Source organism: Salvelinus alpinus, chromosome 2 (genome assembly GCF_045679555.1).
Source record: "Salvelinus alpinus chromosome 2, SLU_Salpinus.1, whole genome shotgun sequence".
NCBI classification, from domain to species: Eukaryota; Metazoa; Chordata; class Actinopteri; order Salmoniformes; family Salmonidae; genus Salvelinus; species Salvelinus alpinus.
The window spans coordinates 14,208,269-14,235,382 of record NC_092087.1 but is presented as its reverse complement, the minus strand read 5'-3'; the positions used below and the strand labels follow the sequence as shown (position 1 = coordinate 14,235,382).

Sequence of the window (27,114 nt, the reverse complement as noted above, 5' to 3'; positions counted from 1 at the left end):
CTGACTACTCTTCATCAGAGGAAGAAGAGTGTTACAGAACTACCCACCACAAACGGACCAAGCAGCGTGGAATCGAGGAGCAGAGGGTTCAGAACTCCTGGACTTGGGAGGAAATCCTGGACGGCAAGGGACCCTGGGCACAGACGGGAGAGTATCGCCGTCCTAAAGAGGAGCTGGAGGCAGCTAAGGAGTAGCGGCGACGCTACGAGGAGTTGGCTCGAGGTGGCGTGCACGAGAGGCCTACCCCAGAATTTTTTTGGGGGGGGGGAACACGGGGAGATTGGCGGAGTCAGGTCATAGACCTGAGCCAACTCCTCGTGTTTGCCGTGGTGAGAGAGTGACCGGGCAGGCACCGTGTTATGCGGTGAAGCATAAGGTGTCCCTAGTGCGCACTCATAGCCCGGTGCGCTACATCGCAGCTCCTCGCATCGGCCAGGCTAGAGTGGGCATCGAGCCAGGAGGGATGGTGCCGGCTCAGCGCATCTGGCCTCCAGTGCGTCTCCTCGGCCCGGGTTATCCTGCACCAGCCCTACGCACGGTGTCCCCGGTTCGCCAGCACATCCCAGTGCGGCCTGTTCCAGCTCCCCGCACTTGCCGGGCTACAGGGGGTATCCAGCCAGGACGAGTTGTGCTAGTTCTGCGCTCGAGACCACCAGTGCGCCTCCACGGCCCAGTGTATCCGGTGCCTCGGCCAAGGAAGAGGCCTCCTGCATGTCTCCCCAGCCTGGTGAGTCCTGTGCCTGTGCTAAGCCCTAACCCTCCTGCATGTCTCCCCACTCTGGTGAGTCCTGTGCCTTCTCCCAGAGCCAGGCCTCCTGTGTGTCTCTCCACTCCAGTGATGATCCACGGCACGAAGCCTCCAGTGATGACCCATGGCAAGAAGCCTCCAGTGGTGATCCATGGCACGAAGCCTCCAGTGATGATCCATGGCACGAAGCCTCCAGTGATGATCCATGGCAAGAAGCCTCCAGTGATGATCCATGGCACGAAGCCTCCAGTGATAATCCATGGCACGAAGCCTCCAGTGATGATCCATGGCACGAAGCCTCCAGTGATGATCCATGGCAAGAAGCCTCTAGGGTTGAGACATGGCACGAAGCCTCCAGAGACGGCCTCCTGTCCGGAGCTGCCAGAGTCTCCCTCCTGTCCGGAGCTGCCAGAGTCGCCCTCCTGTCCGGAGCTGCCAGAGTCTCCCTCCTGTCCGGGGCCCGCTGCAAGGGTCCCCAGTCCGGGATCGGCGGAAAGGGGCCCCGCTCCAGAGGCACCACCTAAGTGGGCCAAGACTAAGGTGGAGCAGGGTCCACGTCCCGCGCCAGAGCCGCCACCGCGGATAGATGCCCACCCAGACCCTCCCCTATAGGTTTAGGTTTTGCGGCCGGAGTCCGCACCTTTGGGGGGGGGGGGGTACTGTCACGCCCTGACCTTAGAGATCCTTTTTATGTCTCTATTTTGGTTTGGTCAGGGCGTGAGTTGGGGTGGGCATTCTATGTCTTGCATTCTATGTTCATTTTTCTATGCTTTCTATTTCTTTGTGTTTGGCCGTGTGTGGTTCTCAATCAGAGGCAGCTGTCTATCGTTGTCTCTGATTGAGAACCATACTTATGTAGCCTTTTTTCCACCTGTGTGTTGTGGGTAGTTGTTTTCTGTTTTGTGTTCTTTCACCTGACAGGACTGTTTCGTTTCTTACATTCTCTTTGTTATTTTGTTTTGTTTTCTATTATAATAAATTAACATGGACACTTACCACGCTGCGTTTTGGTCCGATATTGACTACTCTTCATCAGACGAAGAAGAGCGTTACAGTTTTAGCGCCTGAATAGCCTTGTTTCACTGCCAAATATAAAAGTAAACCATCTACTGTTCAGCAAAATAATAATTTCAAATACAGGTAACCTAGTCAAATGATTAACATCCAATCAAATTAACCGTTACTCTCTCACGAGAAACCTTCCTTCTTGCGCAGACATTTAGAAACGAAACATGACAATTTGAAAAATTAGCCACAGGAGTTTTTTTTGCAAGAATAAAGATGACTTTCGAGTAGTAAGACATGTATAAAAGCAACAGATACCATTAATAAGAAGGGGCTAGAAGCGTCTTATATGGTGAGCTACCGAGTGGCTAGGACAGGCAAGCTGGGGGAAAAGGCAAAAAAAACTATACAGACAACGACTTCATCAAACAACACTATTTCACGACGCATCAGTGACATGGCAGGAGAAGTTTTGAAACAATTACTGCTTCGCATACAAGCCAGTGAATTCTATGCGTTACAGCTGGATGAGTCAACAGACGTGGCGGGCCTGGCACAGCTCCTGGTATATGTCCATTACGTTTATGGGGGGTCAATTAAGGAAGACATTCTCTTCTGCAAACCACTGGAAAACAACACAACAGGAGAGGATATTTTTAAAGTACTGAACAGTTTTCTGACATCAAATGGACTTTGGTGGTCAAGATGTGTTGGTATCTGTACTGATGGTGCAAAAGCCATGGCAGGGAGACATAGTGGAGTGCTAACACGTGTGCAAGCAGTTGCTCCTGACGCCACTTGGGTACACTGCAGCATCCACCGGGAGGCTCCTGCTGCCAAGGGAATGCCTGACAGTTTGAAAGATGTTTTGGACACTACAATTAAAATGGTTAAGTTTGTTATTAAAGCAAGGCCCCTGAACTCTCGTGTATTTTCTGCATTACGCTTTTACAACATACAGAAGTGCGCTGGTTATCAAGAAGTATTGACACATTTTTTTTTAATTGAGAGATGAGCTTAAAGTTTTCTTTACTGACAATAATTTTCACTCGTCTGCCGCTTGCATGATGACGAGTTTCTCACACGACTGGCCTATCTGGGCGATGTTTTTTCTCGCCTGAATGATCTGAATCTAGGATTACAGGGACTCTCCACAACTATATTCAATATGCAGTACAAAATTGAGGCTATGATTAAGAAGTTGGAGCTCTTTTCTGTCTGCATTAACAAGGACAACACACAGGTCTTTCCATCATTGTATGATTTTTTTGTGTGCAAATGAACTCAAGCTTACGGACAATGTCAAATGTGATACAGCAAAGCACCTGAGTGAGCTGGGTGTGCAATTCCGCAGGTACTTTCCCGAAACGGACGACACAAACAAGTGGATTCGTTATCCCTTTCATGCCCTGCCTCCAGTCCACTTACCGATATCTGAACAAGAGAGCCTCATTGAAATTGCAACAAGCGGTTTTGTGATTTAAAAAAAATATATTTTATATATTTTTTATTTTACCCCCTTTTTCTCCCCAATTTCGTGGTATCCAATTGTTGTTAGTAATTACTATCTTGTCTCATCGCTACGACTCCCGTACGGGCTCGGGAGAGACGAAGGTCAAAAGCCAAGCGTCCTCCGAAACACAACCCGCACTGCTTCTTAACACAGCGAGCATCCAACCCGGAAGCCAGCCGCACCAATGTGTCGGAGGAAATACCATGCACCTGGCGACCTTGGTTAGTGCGCACTGCCCGCGGCCCGCCACAGGAGTTCTGGTGCGCGATGAGACAAGGATATCCCTACCAGCCAAACCCTCCCTAACCCGGACGACGCTAGGCCAATTGTGCATCGCCCCACGGACCTCCCGGTCACGGCCGGCTGCGACAGAGCCTGGGCGCGAACCCAGAGTCTCTGGTGGCAGAGCTAGCGCTGCGATGCAGTGCCCTAAACCACTGCGCCACCCGGGAGGCCTGTGAAAATTGTATTTAATCAGAAGCCACTGCCAGATTTTGGGATAGGGCGGCGCTCAGAGTTTATTGCCTTGAAAAATAGCGCTGTTAAGACACTGATGCCCTTTGCAACCACGTACCTATATGAGAGTGGATTCTCGTCCTTCACTAGAATGAAAATTAAATACAGGCACAGATTGTGTTTGGAAAATTATTTAAGACTGAGACTCTCTCCAATACAATCCAACATTGCAGAGTTATGTGCATCATTTCAAGCACACCGTTCTCATTAACCTGTTGTGAGTTATTCACAATTTTTGATGAACAAATAAGGTTTTATATGTAAGATAGCAAAATAAAGAGCAACAATATTGATTATTATTATATTATTATTTGTGCTCTGGTCCTATAAGAGCTCTTGGTCACTTCCCACGAGCCGGGTTGTGACAAAAACTCACACTCATTCTTATGTTTAATAAATGTATCTTATGTGGCAGGCTTACAATGATGGCAGAAAACAACATTTGAGAGTGCGCTGACCCTGGTGCTATAGGGGGTACACAGCTGGAGGTTGAACGTTTGAAGGGGTATGGGACTATAAAAAGTTTTCTAACCACTGTCCCAGTTCATTAACCCAGCACTCAGATATGTTACAATGTCTTAGTTCATTAACCCAGCACTCAGATATGTTACAATGTCTTAGTTCATTAACCCAGCACTCAGATATGTTACAATGTCCAGAAAAATCAGGAAATGACTTAGCCGTATAATTAGCTGACTGCGTCATAATCATTTTTGGAGACTTTTGTAAGCTACTTTTGAGTGCTAACGTTCTCTTTACAAGGACTCATGCACAGTTCATATGTTGGGTATGCACCAGTGTTGCTGAGGCAGAAAGGACTTGTTGGAATTGCAATTTTTTCAGCTACATATTATAAATATGTTCACACAAAAAATACTTTCAAAATGTTGTAATCAACTTAGTCCCATCCACAATGTCTACACAACAGGATCCAAGCTTGTCAGAGCAGCTTGGGAGTGAGGAGTGAGGTCATCATCAATGGACTCAGCGTGGGGGTATTGCTTTTGACGAGCCAGAACAAGACGTTACATTGTTTTCAGGCCCCCTCGCTAAGACCCATCAAATGACTTCATGGCTCTCAGAAGAACCCCAGGCGCCCCGGGACCCACATATCAGGCCAGTGGAGCGTGTAGGCACAGTGGGAGAGTGGAGTGGGAAAGGGCCCTCAAGGCATTGTAACAAACTGGTCAGTTGCATCAAAGCAAAGAAAACCAGGTCATGCAGTGTTTTTTACCAGTAGTTGATTGGTTATCCTGGATAAGAACAATTGAGCACAACCTAGAAATACTTCCTTGATTTCTCAAATACTAGAAGCACAATTGTGAAGATTCATCATACACACATACTATAGACATACATATGTTTGCAAAAAGAATCGTGAGTATGTATGTCGAATATATTGTACTATTTTACTGTTATAGAACGTGGAGAGGCTAATGAATGGGGGCATGTGTGATCAGAAAGCCTCCTGGCTGGTGAAGCGGTCCTCATGCACGAGATGTTTTCCATGGTGCATACATGTGCTTTGGAGCATTACAGAGTTCTCTTGAGAGATATGTGTGCATGTGGAATATCATTAAAGATGCTGCAGTAAGGGAGGGTCTTAAAAGAGCTCATCACTCCATGTTATTTTATTTATTCGCTATTCATACAAATTATGCTATTCAAAATATCTATTTTAGAGACCTGTCTCAAGAAAAAATAAATACATGAATTAAATAATCGAGAAGCACAATTAGTGGAGCTAAAATAGCATTCAGAGTAAATGAAAGTACACATGATCTAAGGGGAGGGGATGAAACAGACAGTAATTATGCTGGTTGAGTAATTGCAGTGCTATACTTAACTCGCATACTAAGAGAGTCTGGTTTGGATGCTGTTCCCTGGGTTTAGTGCTTATGCTGCCTGCATTTCTTTCCACACATCTTATAGTATCACCTCTGGTATGTACCTGATATTCAATTGGATATTGTTGAATCAGATTGTGCCGAGTTGTGCATATTTTATTGAATCTCGGAGAAACAAACAAGTAATTAACAGGTTAACTGTGTAATTACCATTTCACCACGCCATTACCTAGTTATTTCTGTAGTGTAAAATAAAGTGCTGCCTCGTGGTACAGGGTGTGTCCTCTTTCACACTGCTGGTACGTGGGACCCAGTTACACTCATCCAGGCGGGATACTGTATAGTGAAAGAGGACCTGACCTGAAAACCTCCATACTGTATACAGCTGCCAAAATATCAGCACGTTGTTTTGTTTGTTAACCATCAATCATTTCTGGTACACGTGTAATATTATCAATCTATTTATTCAATTTGTTTTGTGAATAAGCAGGTAATGTCCATATTAAAGGATGACTTCCATATGATGTTGGTACAGTATGGGACATACTGATGTGGTAGTGATGCACCGTGAAACCTATCGGACAGAATTGCTATTATATCATAGAAACATCATTAGACTAGTGTTCCATTTAAGTAAAAAGCTGATAACACTCAGTAGATTTAAATATATGATTTATTTTCATTAAAACAAGGGTTAGGCAATAAGGCAGCTCAGACAGGATCAACAGATAAGCTGGTTGTTCCAGTTGTTGAGAGCTTTTGGACACAGATTTCCTCACCATTTCCACATTTCCACACCAGTAAATCATGCATAATTGTGTGTGCGAAGAACGTGCCTGAAGAAAGGGAGGTGGGAAGAACAAAGGGTTAGAGAAAGAGACGAGAGCATGTGAAAACAAGCCTGTGATCAAAATAATGCTGTCCAGTTTAAAAAAATGTCATGTTTATCATTTCTCATCGCCCCCTTACATTTCACACATTCTGCTGAGGCAGAGCGAAGCATCTTTAAATGCAACAGAGGAGGAGTAAGGGAGGAGGGATGGAGAAAGGGAGGAGGAGGAGGAGGAGGAGGAGGAGGAGGAGAGATGACAGGCAGAGGAAGGAGGAGGGATTGTGGTTGCGTCTGGTGCTATTGTCATTCTGCTGTTGTGTGCTTCAGCGGCAGGAGGCTCTGCTGAAAGGAGGAGTAGAAAACAGAGCCAGAGAGGACGGAGAGAGAGAGAGAGAGAGAGAGAGAGAGAGAGAGAGAGAGAGAGAGAGAGAGAGAGAGAGAGAGAGAGAAGAGAGAGAGAAGAGAGAGAGAGAGAGAGAGAGAGAGAGAGAGAGAGAGAGAGAGAGAGAGAGGGAGAGGGAGAGAGAGGGAGGGAGGACAGGGAAAGAAAGAAGAGAAAGGAGAGCCTGGGCAGCACTGCAACAGCTGCTGCAGCAGTCTGTCAGGAGGACAGAGAGAGGCAGAGGGAATGAGGAGAGGAAAAAATGAATAATCTGTCTGCAAAGAAGAGCAAAGATCCAAGGACTGTGCCTTGTTAGCCTTTTCTTGTTTTCTCCTGAAAGGATAAGGGGGCTGAAAGGAAGACTATTTTTCTCTCTCCTTGCTGATGCTTTTCTAAATGCTCTCATGCAGGAGGCATGCTCAGAAGTAGCGTGAAAGGAGGCAGAGAAGGAGATTTAAAGATGGAAAGGGCGGAAAGCACCAAAACGTACGGCCAAGCCGAGGGCAAAGCTGTTGGCATGGCAGCCAAGAGAGGCAAGTCGGGGGTGCCCCAGAGCGCTCAACGAGGGGAACTGAGGGTGTACCGTGCAGGTAGCTCTGAGGGGCGGCTTCCAGTGTCCTCCAACCTCCGCAAGCAGAGGTCCATGACCAACCTGGCCGTGCTCACCGATGCAGAGAAAAAGATACACCTCTACGAGCCCAAGTGGTGTGATGACATGGCCAAGTCTGGAGCAGGACCCCTCAAGAAAGGCAAGCCCAAGCTGGCAGGAGGGGGTGGCGTTGGCGGACGAGGGGGCGCGCCGCTCTCACGCAACCTCTCCAAGTCAGAGCACTCTCTCTTCCAGGGCAAACCCAAAACCTTCAGCCCATTGGCGGCTCCTTCTGGTCTGGTCAGACCCAGTCAGAGCCGGATCCCCCGGGCGCCGTATGCAGAGGTGAAGCCCCTGAGTAAAGCCCCGGAGGACGGAAAATCTGATGATGAGATTCTCTCCAGCAAGGCCAAGGCTGCCAGCAAGAAGCAGGCAGTGGGAGCTTCTGTGGAGTCAGAGGCCAAGAGCCAAGGGGATGGAAGCCAATCGTCCTTCCTCAAGGTGGATCCAGAGCTGGTAGTGACTGTCCTGGGTGACCTGGAGCAGCTTCTCTTCAGCCAGATGCTGGGTGAGTAAAACCAACTTTTTTCCCTCCTGCAGACCTCAACCTGCCTGTCGAGCCTGGCTGTGTGTCTGTTGCTCCCTACAGCACAAAACAAAAATGGCCCTCTCTCCTCTCGATGCCTCTCCCCATCAGCACGCCCCCTTACTACAGCTGTCACTAACACCTGCTTGCTACTGCAGTCCTCATTGTCCCTGAATGGAGCTAATCTTGCTGGGTATAAAACTCCAGGGGTTTTATACCGTCTCTCAGTGTTCATATTGCATGCACTTGAAAAGCTTTCTCTTGAATGCTGCCCAAGATTTGGCATTTTATTTTAAAGCTGTATCCTGATTATTGTGAAGCATGGGGTTTTGATCAGTCACTGCAGGTGGTGGTGGACAATACCTCCATTGTTTGCAATGCGTTTAGGTTATTGTTTCTAATATCCTACGGGCTGTTCTCTGGTGTGTGAAGCATGATGTCATTGATTGTGTGTATAAGGTTGTTTCCTGAGTTCCATTCCATCTCAGCTCTAGTCTGCTGCAGTGGGTTGACCAACCAGCTAGGCCCTCAGTGATCCTGCAGCTCTCTTTATGCTCCATGCAGAGATATATGTGAATGGTTGCAGAAAATAGGACCTGGGAAATAAACTGAGCCATTATGAATTGATTTTAAGCTCCTTGTGAGACATATTTAACCTCCTTCCAGCCCCATTCATCCGTGGCCATTGACAGATGGTGCCCACACTGTCTATATGGGAAGTAAAATGGCCAGGAGTGGCTGGGCTTCTCTGGTACTCTATGTATCTCAGTAAAACTATAAGCTCTTTCTTTTCAACCAGGTGGATAAAGAAGATAGAGTAGCATGATATAATGTGTAAATGTCATTGAATGGATACAGCACATTTTGAACAGAATAACTTTATTTTTCTGAAACATACAGTACAGTGTAATGTTTCTGACAGGATTTACACTGACCAGAGGTATAGGTTGATCACTGGATTTCTTCCTGTGAAATATATTTATTGGCTATGCATCTCATTATCCAAAATGAGTACATTAGATGAGTGTGTTGAGTTAATTGGTTAACTGACTTTGACGTTGATCAGAAACAAGAGCACATCAGTTTTAGATTAAGACCAAGAACCAAATATCCAACTCAAACCTTGCTGTCTTCCTCTGACTGTCATACATCCCACTGTACTCCAGTTTGTGAATCAGCTGCTGAATTGTTGACCTAATTTTAAATTGTGCCCCTACCTTATTAGATTGCCAATTTCAAATCCCAGACCCCATGGGACCAGGGATCCAGTCTAGAAGCACGGTTTCTACTGTTCCTAAAGTCTTACTTCAATACTGCATTTTAACTGACACAAGGCCCAGAATGACAATTTCTATAGACGGCCACATTAAGTACCACAGTATGAGTCATAATACCCATAAAGCAGTCAAACAGGGAAATGGTTCCAATCATTTTTCCACCATAAATTTTTCCCATAAGGGATTTTAGAAACACTTAAAATAAGGGCTGCGTTTCGTACAGACTTACCCTGGCGTAACGTTTTCTTAACCGTGTAAATCTCTCTAGGACAAGGTGAGTTTTATCAATATATTTGCTTGTATTTACTCCCCAAAAATGAAATGCTAATTAGCTGCTAATGTGGCTATCAAAAATAACTACAAAATGCCATGATGATCTGGACGAGACTGCCGAATCGAGGCAAAGGTAAGAATCTCTGGATTAACTATCTAATGTTAGCTAAATGTAGTAATTAATAAATTGGCGAAGTTTCTCAAAATGGACAATTCTGTGAATTGTCTTGTGCAATTTTTAAATTTGCACAATACAGTGGTTCCTCCTTTAAAAGTTGCGTCATACTGCGGCACACCTGGTGTGACACGTCATTTAATTGTCAGCCATTTTTTCTGTTACTGCAAGTTATTGATAGTTTGACCACCAGAGGGCATCTTTGAGAAGCATTTGATAGTATTCCGTATTGGCATTACCAGAGAATTTAAAACCTTTTTTGTAATAACATAGGATATGGGATTGATTTTAAGAAATTTGGCTTAATTAATTTGAATAATATTATGGTGTTTCTATTCAGAGAAAAATGAAAAACAAAACCCTCACGGTTTCCATTAGGATGGAATGGAAAATATGGCGCTGTACAACGTGACGGTCGGGAGTAGGCTACAGGATTGGATGATTCTAAATTGTTTACCTTCATTAGACAACTTTGTTCCAATATTTCTGTAAATCAGTGATATTTATTCCCATAGTAATTCATTACGGATCCATAACTAAATAAACATCTGCATTTTGAAAGAGTATTTTTTATCATTATTTTATTTTCAAAATGTGTTTATTTGTTTATTAGGCTACTGTGCAGTCTACAATACATACCGTAGTAAACATGGGAAAGTGCCTAATTCCTTACATAAGGGAGAGCAGGCCATGTCTGTACTACAGAATGCAGGGCATGCGGGAGACCGGTGTTATTTCATAGTTGTGATGTCTTCACTATTATTCTACAATGTAGAAATGGTAAATATAGAAAAATCGTGGAATGAGTAGGTGTGTCCAATCTTTTGACTGGTCCTTGCTTAATTAATTTGATTAATATTATGGCGTTTCTTTTCCATGAAAACCGAAAAACCCGCTGGGTTTCTGTTAGGATGGAACGGAAAATATGGCGCTGTACCACGTGACGGTCAGCAGTACAGTACTGGGCTATTTAGCAAAAAAAATCCCTGTGTTGTGCAGACAAGAGACCAGGGTTCAAATCCCCGGCGGGGAGGAAGGAGTAGGCTTGTCTCAGAGTCCCCATGCTTGTCTCAGAGCAGCGTGAAACGGTGCTAAAGTAGTTGTAGGCTTTTGCTTCTAACTTCAATTGATAAAGTGTTTTTAGCCACAATCGGGCCTTCCCCAATTAATACATTTGGGCACAGTCGATAGAGTGATGGACTTCGGGCTAGAATGTTGAGGGTTCGAAACCTACTTGTTTCGTTAAATTATTATGCCGGTCTCAGAGCAAATAGCCTGGATTGTTGCTCCCATTTCATTCCTCGCTCTCTTCCACGCGTCATTCAGCACACTTGTGGGCGTGCTGGCAGGATGTACTGTGTTTTATTCTGTATATATGAATTACAAATCAGCCTTTACTTAAATCATGTTTCTAGTCTATTGCATAGTTACAATGTGTAATCATTGATGTCCCAGGAGCAGGAGTGGTAAACACTGTTGAAGTGTATAATTGTAATACATACTGTACATGCAGACACAGCATCATTCAAATAATGGAGTTTGGTACACCTGGTATTGGATATGACTGGAAAACAACTTGCTAAATAGCAATTGTTGCAAATTAACTTTATGACAAAAGAATATGCACAATCGTTTGTCTCTGCATTAACTAACATATTCCTCTTAATTGTACATTTTTTGCTTGACTCGTTATGACGTTATAAGTTTGCTTCCCCCGTAATGTTTTGTCAGCCATCTTTGCTGAAGAAAGTCACCAGGGACGGGTGGCTCACGTCAAATTCGTCATTGTAACCACTCGATATGATTGGTCATATAAAAACTTTGGGACCCAAAAGCATAATGAGTGCTCTAACTCCCCCTTGTGGTAGTCTGGAGCAATGAAGGCGTGACGCTGGGTACCTCTAAGTCACGCGGTGAAAACTCGCAACTTTAAAGGAGGAACCACTGTACCTGTTAGCAAAGGTGTCAGCAAGAAATGCAGAAACTAGCAGGTATTTGCAGTTTTGCATGATGTCTACTTTGATGCTAATTAGCATTTTCGAATCTTAGAGTAAATAGAGCAAAATATATTGAAAGTCACCTTGTCTGAGAGAGATTTCAACGGTTTTCAAAACATCACGCCAGGGTAAGCCTACATGAAACACAGCCATTATTTTAAGTGTTTCTAACCATTTCCCTGACCGCTAGATTTTATGGGTATTTTGACACCTCCACTGTGGGGTTCTATAGAGAAGTTAGATTAGAACATTTCTAACTAATAAGAAAGACACTTTAGTCATCCCCTTCGTGCACAAAACATCCATTGAATTATTCAAATAATTGTCGCTGAGGCTGATTTTTTTTCCATCACTCACAGCCGATTATATTAACATTTTATATTCATTCAATCTCTGCCATGTTTTCGGATGGCGTGATGACGTCATCGCTGCTCACACTGATCCCTGTACGCATTGAGTGCTAATGCTCATGTGAAGTTGGGCCATGTAAACCGGAAGCAACCCGGATATAGACGGTCCATGAATCGGCTTTTGCGAACGTGAGTACTGTAGATTATGTTGAAAACAATGGTCGGACATCTTGGACATAGAGACCTCAGTGCCAGACCCCCATTGTTGTTCCATAGGATGCTCATTTTGGGGTGTATTTTTCTCTGCAGGCTTCTGAAAGGGTCAGCTCTTCTCTGGACAGTAATTGAAGATGGTACTGGATGGTTTGAGAACATTAGGCCATTGCTTCGACTGGATCTAGTGATTGCTCCAAGGGCGTTAAAGTCTAATGTTAGTGAGCTCTGTCCTGAATCATATAGCCTAGAGACTGATTCAAACAAGACAATTGTTGACTCCAATAATCATACTTGCTGTTTAGAATCGCTTCATTTCTATAGTATTTCAATATGTTCCTGAATGGCCATTATTGATATCAAGAGGTTTTATGAACTAGCCAGTCAATGAACATTCCAGCTAGCCAATATCAATGAAGTCTGTATTTTGTTGACATCCCAGCTAGGCAATATAGGTGTGTTTGTAAATTCACTCTGGCTATCTATTCCGACTTCAGAGCACTCTCATCTGAATATGCCAGAGCGCAGAATAACTGATGAATTTACGAACGCCCAGAGCACACTCTGGCACTCCAGATTAAATTTAGGAAACACACCCATAGAGATATATTTTGTTGACGTCCCCTATCTCAACTTAATGGATACATATTTGCTGATCCGACTTCATGGCCATGCTTCATTAGTTTATATGACGGGAGGTTGACCTCTTATGCTTGTCACGCTTAGAACCAAGTAAACAGTGTCAGTAAACAATCACATCGTGAACATTGTGAGTCCATTGTGTGTGTATGTATGTTTACATGCTTGCATTTGGTTGCATAGCAACCACTTGTGACACATTTTCAGAAATGTACTCAATTCTCACCCTCCTAGATTTTCTAAGGAATGGAGATTTTAGTTTAAATCCATTGAGGTAATTATTTTAAAATGAGGAAATGTCATTTAAAACATCTGCTTAATGAATTATTTATTATTTTACAGGATAATCCCTCATGAGACAGCATTGCAATGAATGAACAGCTTTGTTTTATGAATGGTAAAACCAGGCAGAATTTCAGACAGGATGAACAATCATATACGAGTCATGACTCGCCTTCCCATGTATTATAAAACAGCCCATGGGAGCAAATATTATAACACACACACACAAAACTATTTCTCTTTGTGGCGCTGGGAATTAAAGCTACAGGCAATTACCTCTGCATGTTTACAGTAAGGGGCAGCTTGACTGAAACGTCAACAAATACATGTGCAGAGGCAAGATGTTTGCAGGAGTAATTTTCTTCATTGATGTAACAGACTATAAGGGGTAGCCAATCGTCTACGAGTGTCCAGCACATACAGATAGCATTCTAATTCTATGGTCCACCACACTTCTCCTTATTCCAGGTCATAACATTCATTACAGAACATGTCTTTCTTTGAGACAATTCCCCTTTCCTACTGCATGGTATACTACAATAGCCATCCTTATTGGACAGATACATTTATTCATGGCCTTTCATAGTGCATTCATAGTCTGCATAATGCAGCAGTAACCCACTTTTCATTCATTTTTTTGCTCATTACAGCAATAATGAAAGGACTGTTTTGATTCGTTAATAGAGTCTCTATTTGTGGGACACATCCTATGACTTCATTCTGATTCGGTGGTACAATAGTCCTCTGGATGTCATAATAGACTTATTTATGAAGTCAGTTTGTGTAATGCAACCTCGCTCAATTACCGGAACAACTCATTATAAGAGCTGGAGATAGACTGGTTCTCCCACTATATTACCTCTATTGTACAGTAGAGTGCAACTGTAATGGACAAGCATGCGGAAGGAACTTCAATAGCAATCGACAATTGCCAGGATTCAACTTATTCAAGAGGAATATAGTAATGTGGACATACTGTTATACAGTGCATAAAGGGGGATGGAGAATAAGTGCACATGAACATAACTAAGGGAGATTTGACTCGTTCTGTACGGCATATTCAATATGAATTCCTCCAATAGCCAAGTCCACGAGGACAGCAGGTCAGGTTGGTAAGCAGAGCTCTGGGTTATTACGACTACTGCGCGAGAACTAGCTGACGTGGCGGAGGCAGAATCCATGAATTATTGCAGTAATTGGCTTTTTGCAGAATGTTACTTCCGTATTTACTAAAAGTGATTCTCTCTTAGAATTTTGGACGTCTTCTTCTTCGCCAGAAGTAAACAATGAAGTTTTGCGGTTTCGCTACGTCACGGTCGCCATAGAAAAAAGTCAGACTTGGTCCTCGGGGTGCCATAACACTACACAGCTGATTCAAATAATCAACTAATCATCAAGCTTTGATCATTTGAATCAGTTATGTAGAGTTACGGCAAAAACCAAAAGGTGCACTCCTTGGGGTCCCGAGGACCGAGTTTGGGAAACGCTGCCGTTGGATGTGAACAGTCATGCAAGCCCTCAATGACTGTGACAATAGAATTCACTGCCATAGAGTAATAGGTATGTAGGGTATAATGGGTGCGGCAAACCCAGTGGTGTAAAGTCATTAAGTAAAATACTTTAAATTACTACTACTACTTTTACGTTTACTTCACTACATTCCTAAAGAGAACCATTTACTTGTTACTCCATACATTTTACCTGACACCCAAAAGTACCAATTTAAAAGTTACATTTTGGATGCTTAGCAGGATAGGAAAATGGTCCAATTCAGACAATTTTAAGAGAACATCCCTGGTCATCCCTACTGGCTCTGATCTGGTGGATTCACTAAACACACATGCTTTGTTTGTAAATTATGTTTGAGTGCTGGAGTGTGCCCCTGGAGTGTGCCCCTTTCATCTATGAATGAAAAAAAAGAAAATGGTGTCGCCTGGTTTGCTTCATATAAGGAACTTGAAAAGATTTATACTTTTACTTTGGATACTTAATGTAAGCTTATTTGAGCAATTACATTAAATGTTGATACTTAAGTATATTTAAAACTAAATACTTTTAGACATTTACTGAAGTAGTATTTTATTGGGTGCCTTTGTCTTGACTAATTTTCTATTTCTACAATTGGGTACTTTTTCCACCACTGGGCAAACCTATCTGGTCATGCTGCTCCACTAGGAGAATATCTTAAACACTCTCCTCATGGCACTGGAGAAAATGGATCATGAAAGAGTGTGTACACACAGATGAAATAGCTGAAAGTGATGGGATTTTTTTTTTGCTGTAGGATTTCTCAACCCTTGCTCTCATCGAGTTGGGAAGAAGGTGCCATTATATTGTGCGATAGGACACTAGCATTTGGTTATCTCCTATCCTCTGGGCTGTTTGTACAGTTGGAGTGGGGTGTTTGCTGCGGGAAACAATATAAAGGCCTTTCACTGCCCTTCTATCTTCCTCTCAGTGAACAGGCTAATCTATTGAGTGGACCTTAAAGGGACGACCTGTCAAATAAGTATTGATTAACTAATCTATACACCTTCACCCTGTCTGTCTTAGACCTGAGAGCACTGAACAGATGAATTTAGCAATCTGTCAATTATTCTGCTCCCTCATTTTTCTTTTTTTAAGAAAAAATAATAATTTAAACAGTAGGTAAAGAGTTGTGGAAATGTATATGACATTCATAATGTCCGTGGTCTTTCCATTGAGATCTGCTTTAGCGTATCTGTCTGTGTGTGAGTGAGGTGGATTGCTGTCCCTCTCACAGATCACTGCAATGCAGGGCACCAGGGACCTGTCAATCACTTTAGCATGTATTTCCTCAGCAGATGTGGTGCATAGCCTGCCTGCCTGCCTGCATGTCTGCTATTTGCTTTGCTGGCTGCCTCAGCTTCCTGTTTTGGGCCTATATGAAGGTCGCTAGCATCTACCCCCTTTGGTGTCTGCCACTACAAAGAGATGGATGTTTTCCTTATAGCTCTATGATGGAGGCACTGACAATAGATCACATCTTGACAGTAGGTCCATGGCACCATGAAGTTTGTGAAAAGTGATTGATGACATATAGTACATACATTTTATGGTTAGGAGGATATTAAATCAAATGGCATCGTAGATAAAATTGGCAAATACATTTCAATGTTACCTTCTTTGACTATACATGCCATGATTGGGAATAATATCAAAACTATAAGGCTAGCTACTAACGCCGCAGCCCGTCTGGTGTTCAACTTTCCCAAGTTCTCTCACGTCACCCCGCTCCTCCGCTCTCTCCACTGGCTTCCAGTTGAAGCTCGCATCCGCTACAAGACCATGGTGCTTGCCTACGGAACTGTGAGGGGAACGGCACCTCCGTACCTTCAGGCTCTGATCAGGCCCTACACCCAAACAAGGGCACTGCGTTCATCCACCTCTGGCCTGCTCGCCTCCCTACCTCTGAGGAAGTACAGTTCCCGCTCAGCCCAGTCAAAACTGTTCGCTGCTCTGGCACCCCAATGGTGGAACAAACTCCCTCACGACGCCAGGTCAGCGGAGTCAATCACCACCTTCCGGAGACACCTGAAACCCCACCTCTTTAAGGAATACCTAGGATAGGATAAAGTAATCCTTCTAACCCCCCCCCCCCCCTTAAAAGAGTTAGATGCACTATTGTAAAGTGGTTGTTCCACTGGATATCATAAGGTGAATGCACCAATTTGTAAGTCGCTCTGGATAAGAGCGTCTGCTAAATGACTTAAATGTAAATGTAAATGTAGCTAGAATTAACCAATAAGGGTGTGGTATATGGCCAATATACCAGGGCAAAGGGCTGTTCTTATGTGCGATGCAAGGCGGAGTGCCTGGATACAACCCTTAGCCGTGGTATATTGGTCATATACCACAAACCCCCGAGGTGCCTTATTGCTATTATAAACTGATTACCATGTAATTAGAGAAATATATTTTTTTTGTCATACCCATGGTATACAGTCTGATACACCACGGCTTTCAGCCAATCAGCATTCAGGGCTCGAACCTCCCAGTTGAAAATCTCCTTTAGATCACATTCACCATTTCCATAAAAAAAATGTTTTACTGTAAAGATCCAATATATCAGCAGGCTTTATAGGATTAAGTAAATAAATAACTCTTCATGCTCTGGCAGACTAATGGAGCCTTCTTAAAGGGTGTGTCTGTTGTGAGGCTAAATACTAAGGAGGATGGATGCACGCTATGGAAAGGTGCTTGTCACAGCTATTTGCAAAATGGTGGTGAAGTCCATCTACACTGGTTTCTAAAGGAGATAGCTAGGCTATATCAGTTTGAGCTGATGTAAGCTGATTTGAACCCAGGTGTAACCTTACATTTTTTGAAATAGTGAGTGCTGCAGAGATGCTTATTTTCAATTCAGTGATGCTGAAAAGGATCAGACACTGTAATTGCACATGCTTAAAACAGCTGAATGAGAGTATACATTTAGCTTACAATAGCACTTCTCAGAACATTAACATGACAGACTTTTTTATGTCACCCTGTTCAGGAATGGTATACGTCCTATAGGATGCTGAATTTCGGCCTCAGCTAAGTTACCTTAAAGGGATAGATTTTATTTTATACTTCCACGTGTTCGCAATTTGTTTGCCATGTGTCCTTGATAATGAAAAAAAAGGCCTTTATTCCAATGCATTAGATTTATTGGTTGATTTATCATTGTTTTGTCAGTCAGCTGTGTAGAGCGCTCATTGTTTTGTTTTTCAGGTGCGTGCATGTATTGGTATTCTCCATGCTTTCTGTCACCACAAGAAGTAGACCATATATTTAGCTTTTTTATTTTCTATCGATATTTGTTTTCTTTCCTGGATCAGCTGATGATGGTCGGCAATATTACTAGACACCTAGCCTACAGATAGACCCCAATGCACATCCAATCCATCCAACAAGTAGGCTATAAGTAATGACAGTAGGCCTATATTGGCTATAATTGACTCTTTCGGGGTTAGGATCAGTTGATTTTGCAATGACATAGGCCTACATTATTTTGGATTTGCGTGCCCATGAGACATGTTTTCACAGCAAAACATAATGAAATGTTATGTAGGCATAGTTACTTACATGACATTTTCTGAGATCTCCAAGATCCAGGATTCCTACAGAGTTGAATTAAGTTCAATGTTCTAATCCAATTGTTAACTTGACAAATAATGTGGCCATAAATGTCATTAATGTAAGGAAATAAAGGTAGTGTTTTATGACACACGATCTGTGAAGGCTCCAAGAATATTTTACTGTTTACAATGTCTTTATCAATTCATTGTCTCTGTTTCTACATGGTGATTGTGTGATGACAGGATAAAAACTACTAACAATGCAATATCTTAATGGAGCTTTCAAGACAACTGGGAATCATTACAGTACATCAGTGATCTTCAGGTCGGAAAGTTGGAGTTCTAGATAGATGCCCAAGTTTCCGATTTGGAATTGCAAGTTGAATGACCATTTAAAACGTAGCTCGTTTTTTTGCGGTCGTCTTGAACGCACTGAAGTCTGAGATTTCTGCGTTCCCAGTTGTTTTGAACTCGGCATAAGCAGTTTTATATGAAGCCTGCGTGTGTGTAGCATTGCCTCGGTTGATAGGGTAGGCTACCGCCAGTGGTGCAGGCCCACCTTTTTATGAAAATGCATTGAAAGTATAGGGAGTGTAACTTTTTCCACCGCGACCTGCAATCGGAGTTTACCCACCATTTTTCTTTTTCGCACACTAGGCTACATGACTGGATACAGGTAGGCCTGTTTGAAGTCCATGATGATACACATTGTCATGTAGCCTAGTCTATTACATTGACTGTGTGTGTTATGGTGACCATACTGTTTTTCCTGGGACAGTTTCAGCCCCATTTCATGAGTCCCTACTTTTCAGGCTAAAAAAAGGGCAATTTTTTAGCAAGACGCATCAATTAATGTAGGTCTAATCAATGGCATTAGGCGAATGTCATTAAGCACACTTTTTGGTGTTTTGTAACAGTAGATATTATCCATTAATTTGAATGCTGGAATTATTTTGTGGTAGACAAACATGCACCAGACAACCTAGTTTTTGAAGGCAATCAGATAATAAAAGGTCATTCATTTTTACCATTAGGCCCATACAGGAAATTGTGCATGCGTGCAATCATAGTGTAATTAGCACTCTGCTCAGAGTAAAGAACTAATGAATACGGTATATGGCCCATTATTTGAGATGCATTTCCTCTGCTATGGTTGACTCTCAGCCAACACCTCCAATTAATTCAATAGATTATCATTTTTTCAACTGTCGTGGGGTTTTGCCTGTAGCTATTTTACTAGTAGCTATTTTACTGTATAGTACAAAACGACATGTCTCCTCTTCACTATCTTAGTCAAAGACAAATCCAGTCATTAATTTTAACAAATGAGACATCTCCGTGTTATTGATTTAGGATAGGATGATTATGTCTTGTCCACTGCCCATGCAGTTCCCAATCTCCCTTTGTTTTGCTATAATTTACTATGGATTATTGTTAGAGTGTGTGAGTGAGTGCATGCGTGTGTAGATGGGCAGTGGGGGTGACTGAACACTTGTGTGAAATGTTTATTGTGTTATGATAAAATAATTGCCTAAATGTATGCAGGAACATGCACACACATCCTGGAGAATGTGTTTAACCTTTTGGGAGGCTATAGAGCAGGGATATCAAACTCATTCCATGGAAGGCCTAGTGTCTGTAGGTTTTTGGGGAATCCTGCTATAGAGGTTGGAGTTCACCCAGTCATCAGTGTTTCACAGTTAGGGCTGTGCCATTCAGGATCCAAAAGAGGGGTGTTCCACAGTTAGGGCTGTACCATGTCAGGATCCTGTAGGGGGATTAGAGCAGCGTTGCCATGGTGAGAATGACGACGAAGGGGATGGCAGCCGTTTTACGGGCTCCTAACCAACTGTGCTATTTTTTTTTTTTTTTCGCATTGTTTGTAACTCATTTTGTACATAATGTTGCTGCTTATGACCAAAAAGACCTTCTGGACATCAAAACAGAGATTACTCACCTCGAAATGGACAAAGATCTTTTCTTTAATGAGTCCGATGCGAAGGATATACTGCTTTGTCAAGACAAGACCCAAATCAAATCAAATCAAATTTGATTGGTCACATACACATGGTTAGCAGATGTTAATGCGAGTGTAGCGAAATGCTTGTGGTGTAGCAAAAATGCTTGTCATCTGCGTGCGAATTCGCCGGCGAGTAGGTAAACCACCACTAACTCCATATTATTGGCCAACGTGCAATCATTGGAAAATAAACTGGACCATCTACGATTAAGACTATCCTACCAACAGGACATTGCAAACTGTAATATCTTATGTTTCACCGAGACGTGGCTGAACGACGACATAGATAATATAGAGCTGGCTGGGTTTTCCGTACATCGGCAGGACAGAGCAGCTACGTCTGGTAAGACGAGGGGCGGGGGTGTGTGTCTATTTGTCAATATCTGCTGGTGCCCGATGTCTAATATTAAATAAGTCTCGAGGTATTGATCGCCTGATAGAAAATCTCATTATAAGCTGTAGACCACACTATCTACCAAGAAAGTTCACATCTATATTATTCGAAGCCTTCTATTTACCACCACAAACTGATGCTGGCAATAAAAGACCGCACTAAACGAGCTGTATAAGGCCATAAGCAAACAAGAAAATGCTCATCCAGAAGCGACGCTCTGTGTGGCTGGGGAGTTAAATCCATTTAACCTCATTGCCACCAGAATGTCACGTGCAACCAGATGGAAAAAAACTCTAGACCACCTTTACTCCACACACAGAGACGCATAGAAAGCTGTCCCTCGCCCTCCATTTGGCAAATCTGAACTATTTTATTTTTTATATAACCTTTCTTCAACTAGGCAAGTCAATTAAGAACAAATTCTTATTTACAATGACGGCCTACACCGGCCAAACCCGGACGACGCTGTGCCAATTGTGCGCCGCCCAATGGGACTCCCAATCACGGCCGTTTGTGATACTCTGGTTTGAATCCAGGCTGTGTCTGTAGTGACACCTCTAGCACTGAGATTGGATCAGGGGAAGGGGGACCCTGGTACCCTGGAGAAGGGTACCAAAAAATGTCTGCGGCATTGAAGGTCCCCAAGAACACAGTGGCCTCCATCATTCTTAAATGGAAGAAGTTTGGAACCACCAAGACTCTTTCTAGAGCTGGTCGCCCTGCCAAACTGAGCAATTGTAGGAGAAGGGCCTTGGTCAGGGAGGTGACCAAGAACCTGATGTTCACTCTGACAGAGCTCCAGAGTTCCTCTGTGGAGATGGGAGAACCTTCCAGAAGGACAACCAGCCCTGCAGCACTCCACCAATCAAGCCTTTATGGTAGAGTGGCCAGATGGAAGCCACTCCTCAGTAAAAGGCACAAGACAGTCCACTTGGAGTTTGCCAAAAGGCACCTAAGGAAATCTCAGACCACGAGAAACAAGATTCTCTGGTCTGATGAAACCAAGATTGAACTCTTTGGCCTGAATGCCAAGCGTCACGTCTGGAGGAAACCTGGCACCATCCCTACGGTCAAGTATGGTGGGATGTTTTCAGCGGCAGGGACTGGGAGTCTAGTCAGGATCAAGGGAAAGATGAATGGAGCAAAGTACAGATAGATCCTTGATGAAAACCCGCTCCAGAGCGTTCATGGCCTCAAACTGTGGCGAAGGTTCACCTTCCAACAGGACAACGACCATAAGCACACAGCCAAGACAATGCAGGAGTGGCTTCAGGACAGGTGTCTGAATGTCCTTGAGTGACCCAGCCAGAGCCTGTACTTGAACCTGATCGAACATCTCTGGAGAGATCTGTAAATAGCTGTGCAGCGACGCTCCCAATCCAACCTGACACCAAATACAGGTGTGCCAACCTTGTAGCGTCATACCCAAGAAGACTCGATGCTGTAATCGCTTCCAAAATGTGGAAATAGTCAAGGGGTCTGAATACTTTCTGAATGAACTGTATGGAGACTTTTTCTTGCCAAAAATGTTGGGTTAAATACATTTCACATATAGAACAGACACTTCAGAACAAACTTAATTTTTATATTTTTGGGCGACAATCTGTTGATACATGTAGTGAATCTGTTATTCAATGCATTTCTATGGGCTAATAGCAGTAAAGCCAAAATTTGTTTTTCATCAAAGAAATGTTTTATATGTATTTTTTTATACTTCAGGGGGTCTTAAAATTCAAAGAAAATATTTAAAAAATCAAATAGCTAAATTATCCTTGGTATGACCTTCTTAAATCAATTCCATATTGCTTAGAAGAACCCCACCCTTCCCCTGGCTAAGACAGGGCTTAGACTCTGATGGGTTATGCTTTTAATGAGTACCATTTATTCAGTACAGTCTAATTCAATCTTTGGGAAATCAAAGTTATGTTTAATATATTCAATAACTGGAACTCGAATATTTGGGATATCTCAAGGTATAAAGACACAACAGTTATCCCACAACAGTTATCCCATTTTGTATCTGACCATAGTGACTGGTGTAATGTCCCCACAGACCCAGAGTCTCACCATAGTGACTGGGGTGAGGTCCCCACAGACCCAGAGTCTCACCATAGTGACTGGTGTGATGTCCCCACAGACCCAGAGTCTCACCATAGTGATTGATGTTATGTCCCCACAGACCCAGAGTCTCACCATAGTGACTGATGTAATGTCCCCACAGACCCAGAGTCTCACCATAGTGACTGATGTAATGTCCCCACAGATCCAGAGTCTCACCATAGTGACTGATGTAATGTCCCAACAGACCCAGAGTCTCACCATAGTGACTGGGGTGAGGTCCCCACAGACCCAGAGTCTCACCATAGTGACTGGTGTGATGTCCCCACAGACCCAGAGTCTCACCATAGTGATTGATGTTATGTCCCCACAGACCCAGAGTCTCAGAGGAAACGTACGGTGCAGAACGTCCTTGACCTCAGACAGAACCTGGAAGATACCATGTCCAGTCTCCGGGGAGCCCAACTCAGCCATGGGTGAGTACATTACCATACACTAAGTTCATAGATTATAGTTAAGCAATAAGGCCCAAGGGGGTGTGGTACATGGCTAATATACCATGGCTAAGGGCTGTTCTTATGCACGACGCAACGCAGAGTTCCTGGATACAGCCCTTAGCCGTGGTATATTGGCAATATACCACAAACCCCCAAGCTGCCGTATTGCTATTATAAACTGGGTACCAACGTAATTAGAGCTGTAAAATACATGTTTTGTCATACCTGTGGTATACGGTCTGATATACCACAGCTTTCAGCCAATCAGCATTCAGGGCTCCAACCACCCAGTTTATAATAGACAGTACATACTGGGGTGTTTCTGATGTTATGTACTGGTGTGAGTGGGGCATAATGTTAAAGAGCATTCTCTTTCTTTCCATCTGTTTCCATCTCTTTCCATCTGCTCAAACGTTACTTCCCACCCACACATTACCTGTCAGTCAGCGGTATATATATAATAGTTTCATTGATCACAAGTAGATATGCGTGTAAACTTAGAAGAAAGCTGTGGATTTGTTTGAGACATGTAATATACTCATACACACATGAAACACAATGGACAGATTGATGGAGTACACATGTAATCAATGTTTACACTCAATGTTAACTCTCATCCTCTGTCATCTTGGCAACCTGCCACCTGGTAAACATGTTCTGTCAATCCCTCTCAAACAGACTTTATTTGTCAAGACCGTCATGTTCGGTACACGTTTCAGACTGTCTCTATCACTGTGAGACACACACAATAACAAAAAACACCAGAGTTTAGTCCCACAGGATACCGAAAAAACTGGCAGAAACCGAAACATTTGTTACCAAAAAGTCATTCAGCATTCAAAGCCTGTATGCCTGCCATTTTGGCTGCTGCTTATCCCCAGCGCAACAGTATGTGCTCTGCCTACCAATGTTCCTTGCCTTTAGGTCTCTCTGTGAGGTGTGTACAGTTGATGTGCCAGGGGATTCCATCCCAGACATGAGCTCTGAATTGCCATAGCCCTGGCCTCTGGAGACTGACAGACTGTTCAGTAACTTTACACAAACACTTTGACCTTGGCCACCGAACTTCTAGGCACTGATCAAAATCTACTTTAGGTAACATCCACATTCAGTGCTACTAGTAAATCATCATCTTCTAATGACTTTAATAGTTCAGCTCCCTGTCATAACTCCCAAACATATACCCTAATGTATGGAATCGTTTGATGTGTATCTATACGTTTAAACTATCTCAATTGAAGCTACATTTCAAAACTCTCAAGGAAGTACCGTACTACTGTGGGATAGTTTATCATTCCACCCGAAGCATTGTGAGATTTGGGCTGTCTTTTTTAAACCTTATGCTTTGTGTATTTCACACATGCATAATCTATGAGCAGAATGACTGTTTTACCTCAATTAGCCATGAAATCCCTAGTTTGAAAGGGATTGTTTTTCTGGAAACTGTGCTGTGCCATTTTTCCATTTTTCCCCCCCATGTGGGCCAGCCGCGTAGCAATCAGAGTTCTAGCCAATGAGCTTCAGCCCCTCGCCATTTAAGTGACAGCTAGCAAGATGCACAAACAGCAGAGCAAGAGAGACAGAGAGCCAAGATGTGCTTCACATATCTGCACATACTGTATGTAATGTAGTTTGCAATTTTCTGGGACCACTTTTGGCTTGTGGGCACTACTTTCAGAAGTACTAGGTAAAAAGTATACAAATGTACCAGAGAATGTTTTAACCCCCTAGAATCGATTGATGCACCGGTTCGTCAATCTAAATTACATAACAAAAAAATATTCCTACAAATCTGTTAGTTTATTATGGAAAGGGGAGACACTCATGAACACAATGGTGGCATCCTCTGTTTTGCTCTACGACCCCCACAAGTGTCAGGAGACTCATCTGAAGTCGGTACCGTGGATGTGCCAACTTCTGTTTCGGTAGCGTCCGAACCGTTTGGGCTAACATGTTCTGTCAATCCCTCTCAAACAGACTTTATTTTTCAAGACCGTCATGTTCGGTACACGTTTCAGACTGTCTCTATCACTGTGAGACACAAACAATAACAAAAAACACCAGAGTTTAGCCCCACAGGATACCGAAAAAACTGGGAGAAACCGAAACATTTGTTAACAAAAAGTCATTCAAAGCCTGTATGCCTGCCATTTTGTCTGCTGCTTACTGTCTCTATCACAAACTAATGGGACCCCACTGTGGAAAGGGGAGATTGTCATGAACGTTATGGTGTCCTCCGTTGTGATCTACGACCACAAGTGTCAGGAGACTTGTCTGAAGGTAACTGGTACCGGTTTACAAAAACCAATGGAAGTACGAAGGTAGTTTTGTGCCGACCCAAAAAGGGGTTAAATATGTGTAAAAGATGAAAATAAAATAATGCCCTGAGTTTTTTTTTTATATCTCCTAGATTTAGGACAGACACTTCACTTCAGACACTTTGTTTCTTATGATTTTTTTTACATTTCTTTTTTTGCCATGTGTTATTCAATGTGTTTCTATACAGTTGACACAAGTCATTTCTCCAACAGTTGTTTACAGACAGATTATTTCACATATAATTCACTGTATCACAATTCCAGTGGGTCAGAAGTTTACATACACTAAGTTGACTGTGCCTTTAAACAGCTTGGAAAATTCCAGAAAATGATGTCATGGCGTTAGAAGCTTCTGATAGGCTAATTGACATCATTTGAGTCAATTGGAGGTGTACCTGTAGATGTATTTCAAGGCCTACCTTCAAACTCAGTGCGTCTTTACTTGACATCATGGGAAAATCAAAAGAAATCAGCCAAGACAGAAAATAAATTGTAGACCTCCACAAGTCTGGTTCATCCTTGGGAGCAATTTCCAAATGCCTGAAGGTACCACGTTCATCTGTACAAACAATAGTATGCAAGTATAAATACCATGGGACCACGCAGCCGTCATACCGCTCAGGAAGGAGACGCGTTCTGTCTCCTAGAGATGAACGTACTTTGGTGCGAAACGTGCAAATCAATGCCAGAACAACAGCAAAGGACCTTGTGAAGATGCTGGAGGAAACAGGTGCAAAAGTATCTATATCCACAGTAAAACGAGTCATATATCGGCATAACCTGAAAGGTCGCTCAGCAAGGGAGAAGCCACTGCTCCAAAACCATCATAAAAGCCAGACTACGGTTTGCAACTGCACATGTGGACAAAGATCGTACTTTTTGGAGAAATGTCCTCTGGTCTGATGAAACAAAAATAGAACTGTTTAGCCGTAATGACCATCGTTATGTTTGGAGGAAAAAGGGTGAGGCTTGCAGTCCGAAGAACACCATCCCAACCGTGAAGAACGGTGGTGGCAGCATCATGTTGTGGGGGTGCGTTGCTGCAGGAGGGACTGATGCACTTCACCAAATAGATGGCATCATGAGGCAGGAAAATTATGTGGATATATTGAAGCAACATCTCAAGCCATCAGATAGGAAGTTAAAGCTAGGTGGCAAATGGGTCTTACAAATGGACAATGACCCCAAGTAAACTTCCAAAGTTGTGGCAAAATGGCTTAAGGACAACAAAGTCAAGGTATTGGAGTGGCCATCACCGAGCCCTGACCTCAATCCTATAGAGAATTTGTGGGCAGAACTGAAAAAGCGTGTGCGAGCAAGGAGGCCTAGATACCTGACTCAGTTACACCACCTCTGTCAGGAGGAATGGGCCAACATTCATCCAACTTATTGTGGGAAGCTTGTGGAAGGCTACCGGAAATGTTTGACCCAAGTTAAACAATTTAAAGGCAATGCTACCAAATACTAATTGAGTGTATGTAAACTTCTGACCCACTGGGAATGTGACGAAAGAAATTAAAGC

General features: G+C 43.1%; 1 protein-coding gene across 4 annotated transcripts in view; it reads left to right on the top strand.

Annotated features, from left to right (window-relative positions):
• Nucleotides 1-6,714: 6,714 nt before the first annotated feature.
• The window catches only part of LOC139542608 (neuron navigator 1-like), a 97,986-nt gene continuing 77,586 nt past the window's right edge, over nt 6,715-27,114 (top strand). For all 4 annotated transcript variants that reach the window (XM_071348277.1, XM_071348258.1, XM_071348286.1 and 1 more), the window contains exons 1-2: nt 6,715-8,000; nt 23,151-23,253. In XM_071348277.1, coding sequence (XP_071204378.1) covers nt 7,259-8,000; nt 23,151-23,253 — 845 coding nt within the window. In that variant the 5' untranslated portion in view covers nt 6,715-7,258. The remainder of the gene's footprint in view (nt 8,001-23,150; nt 23,254-27,114) is intronic.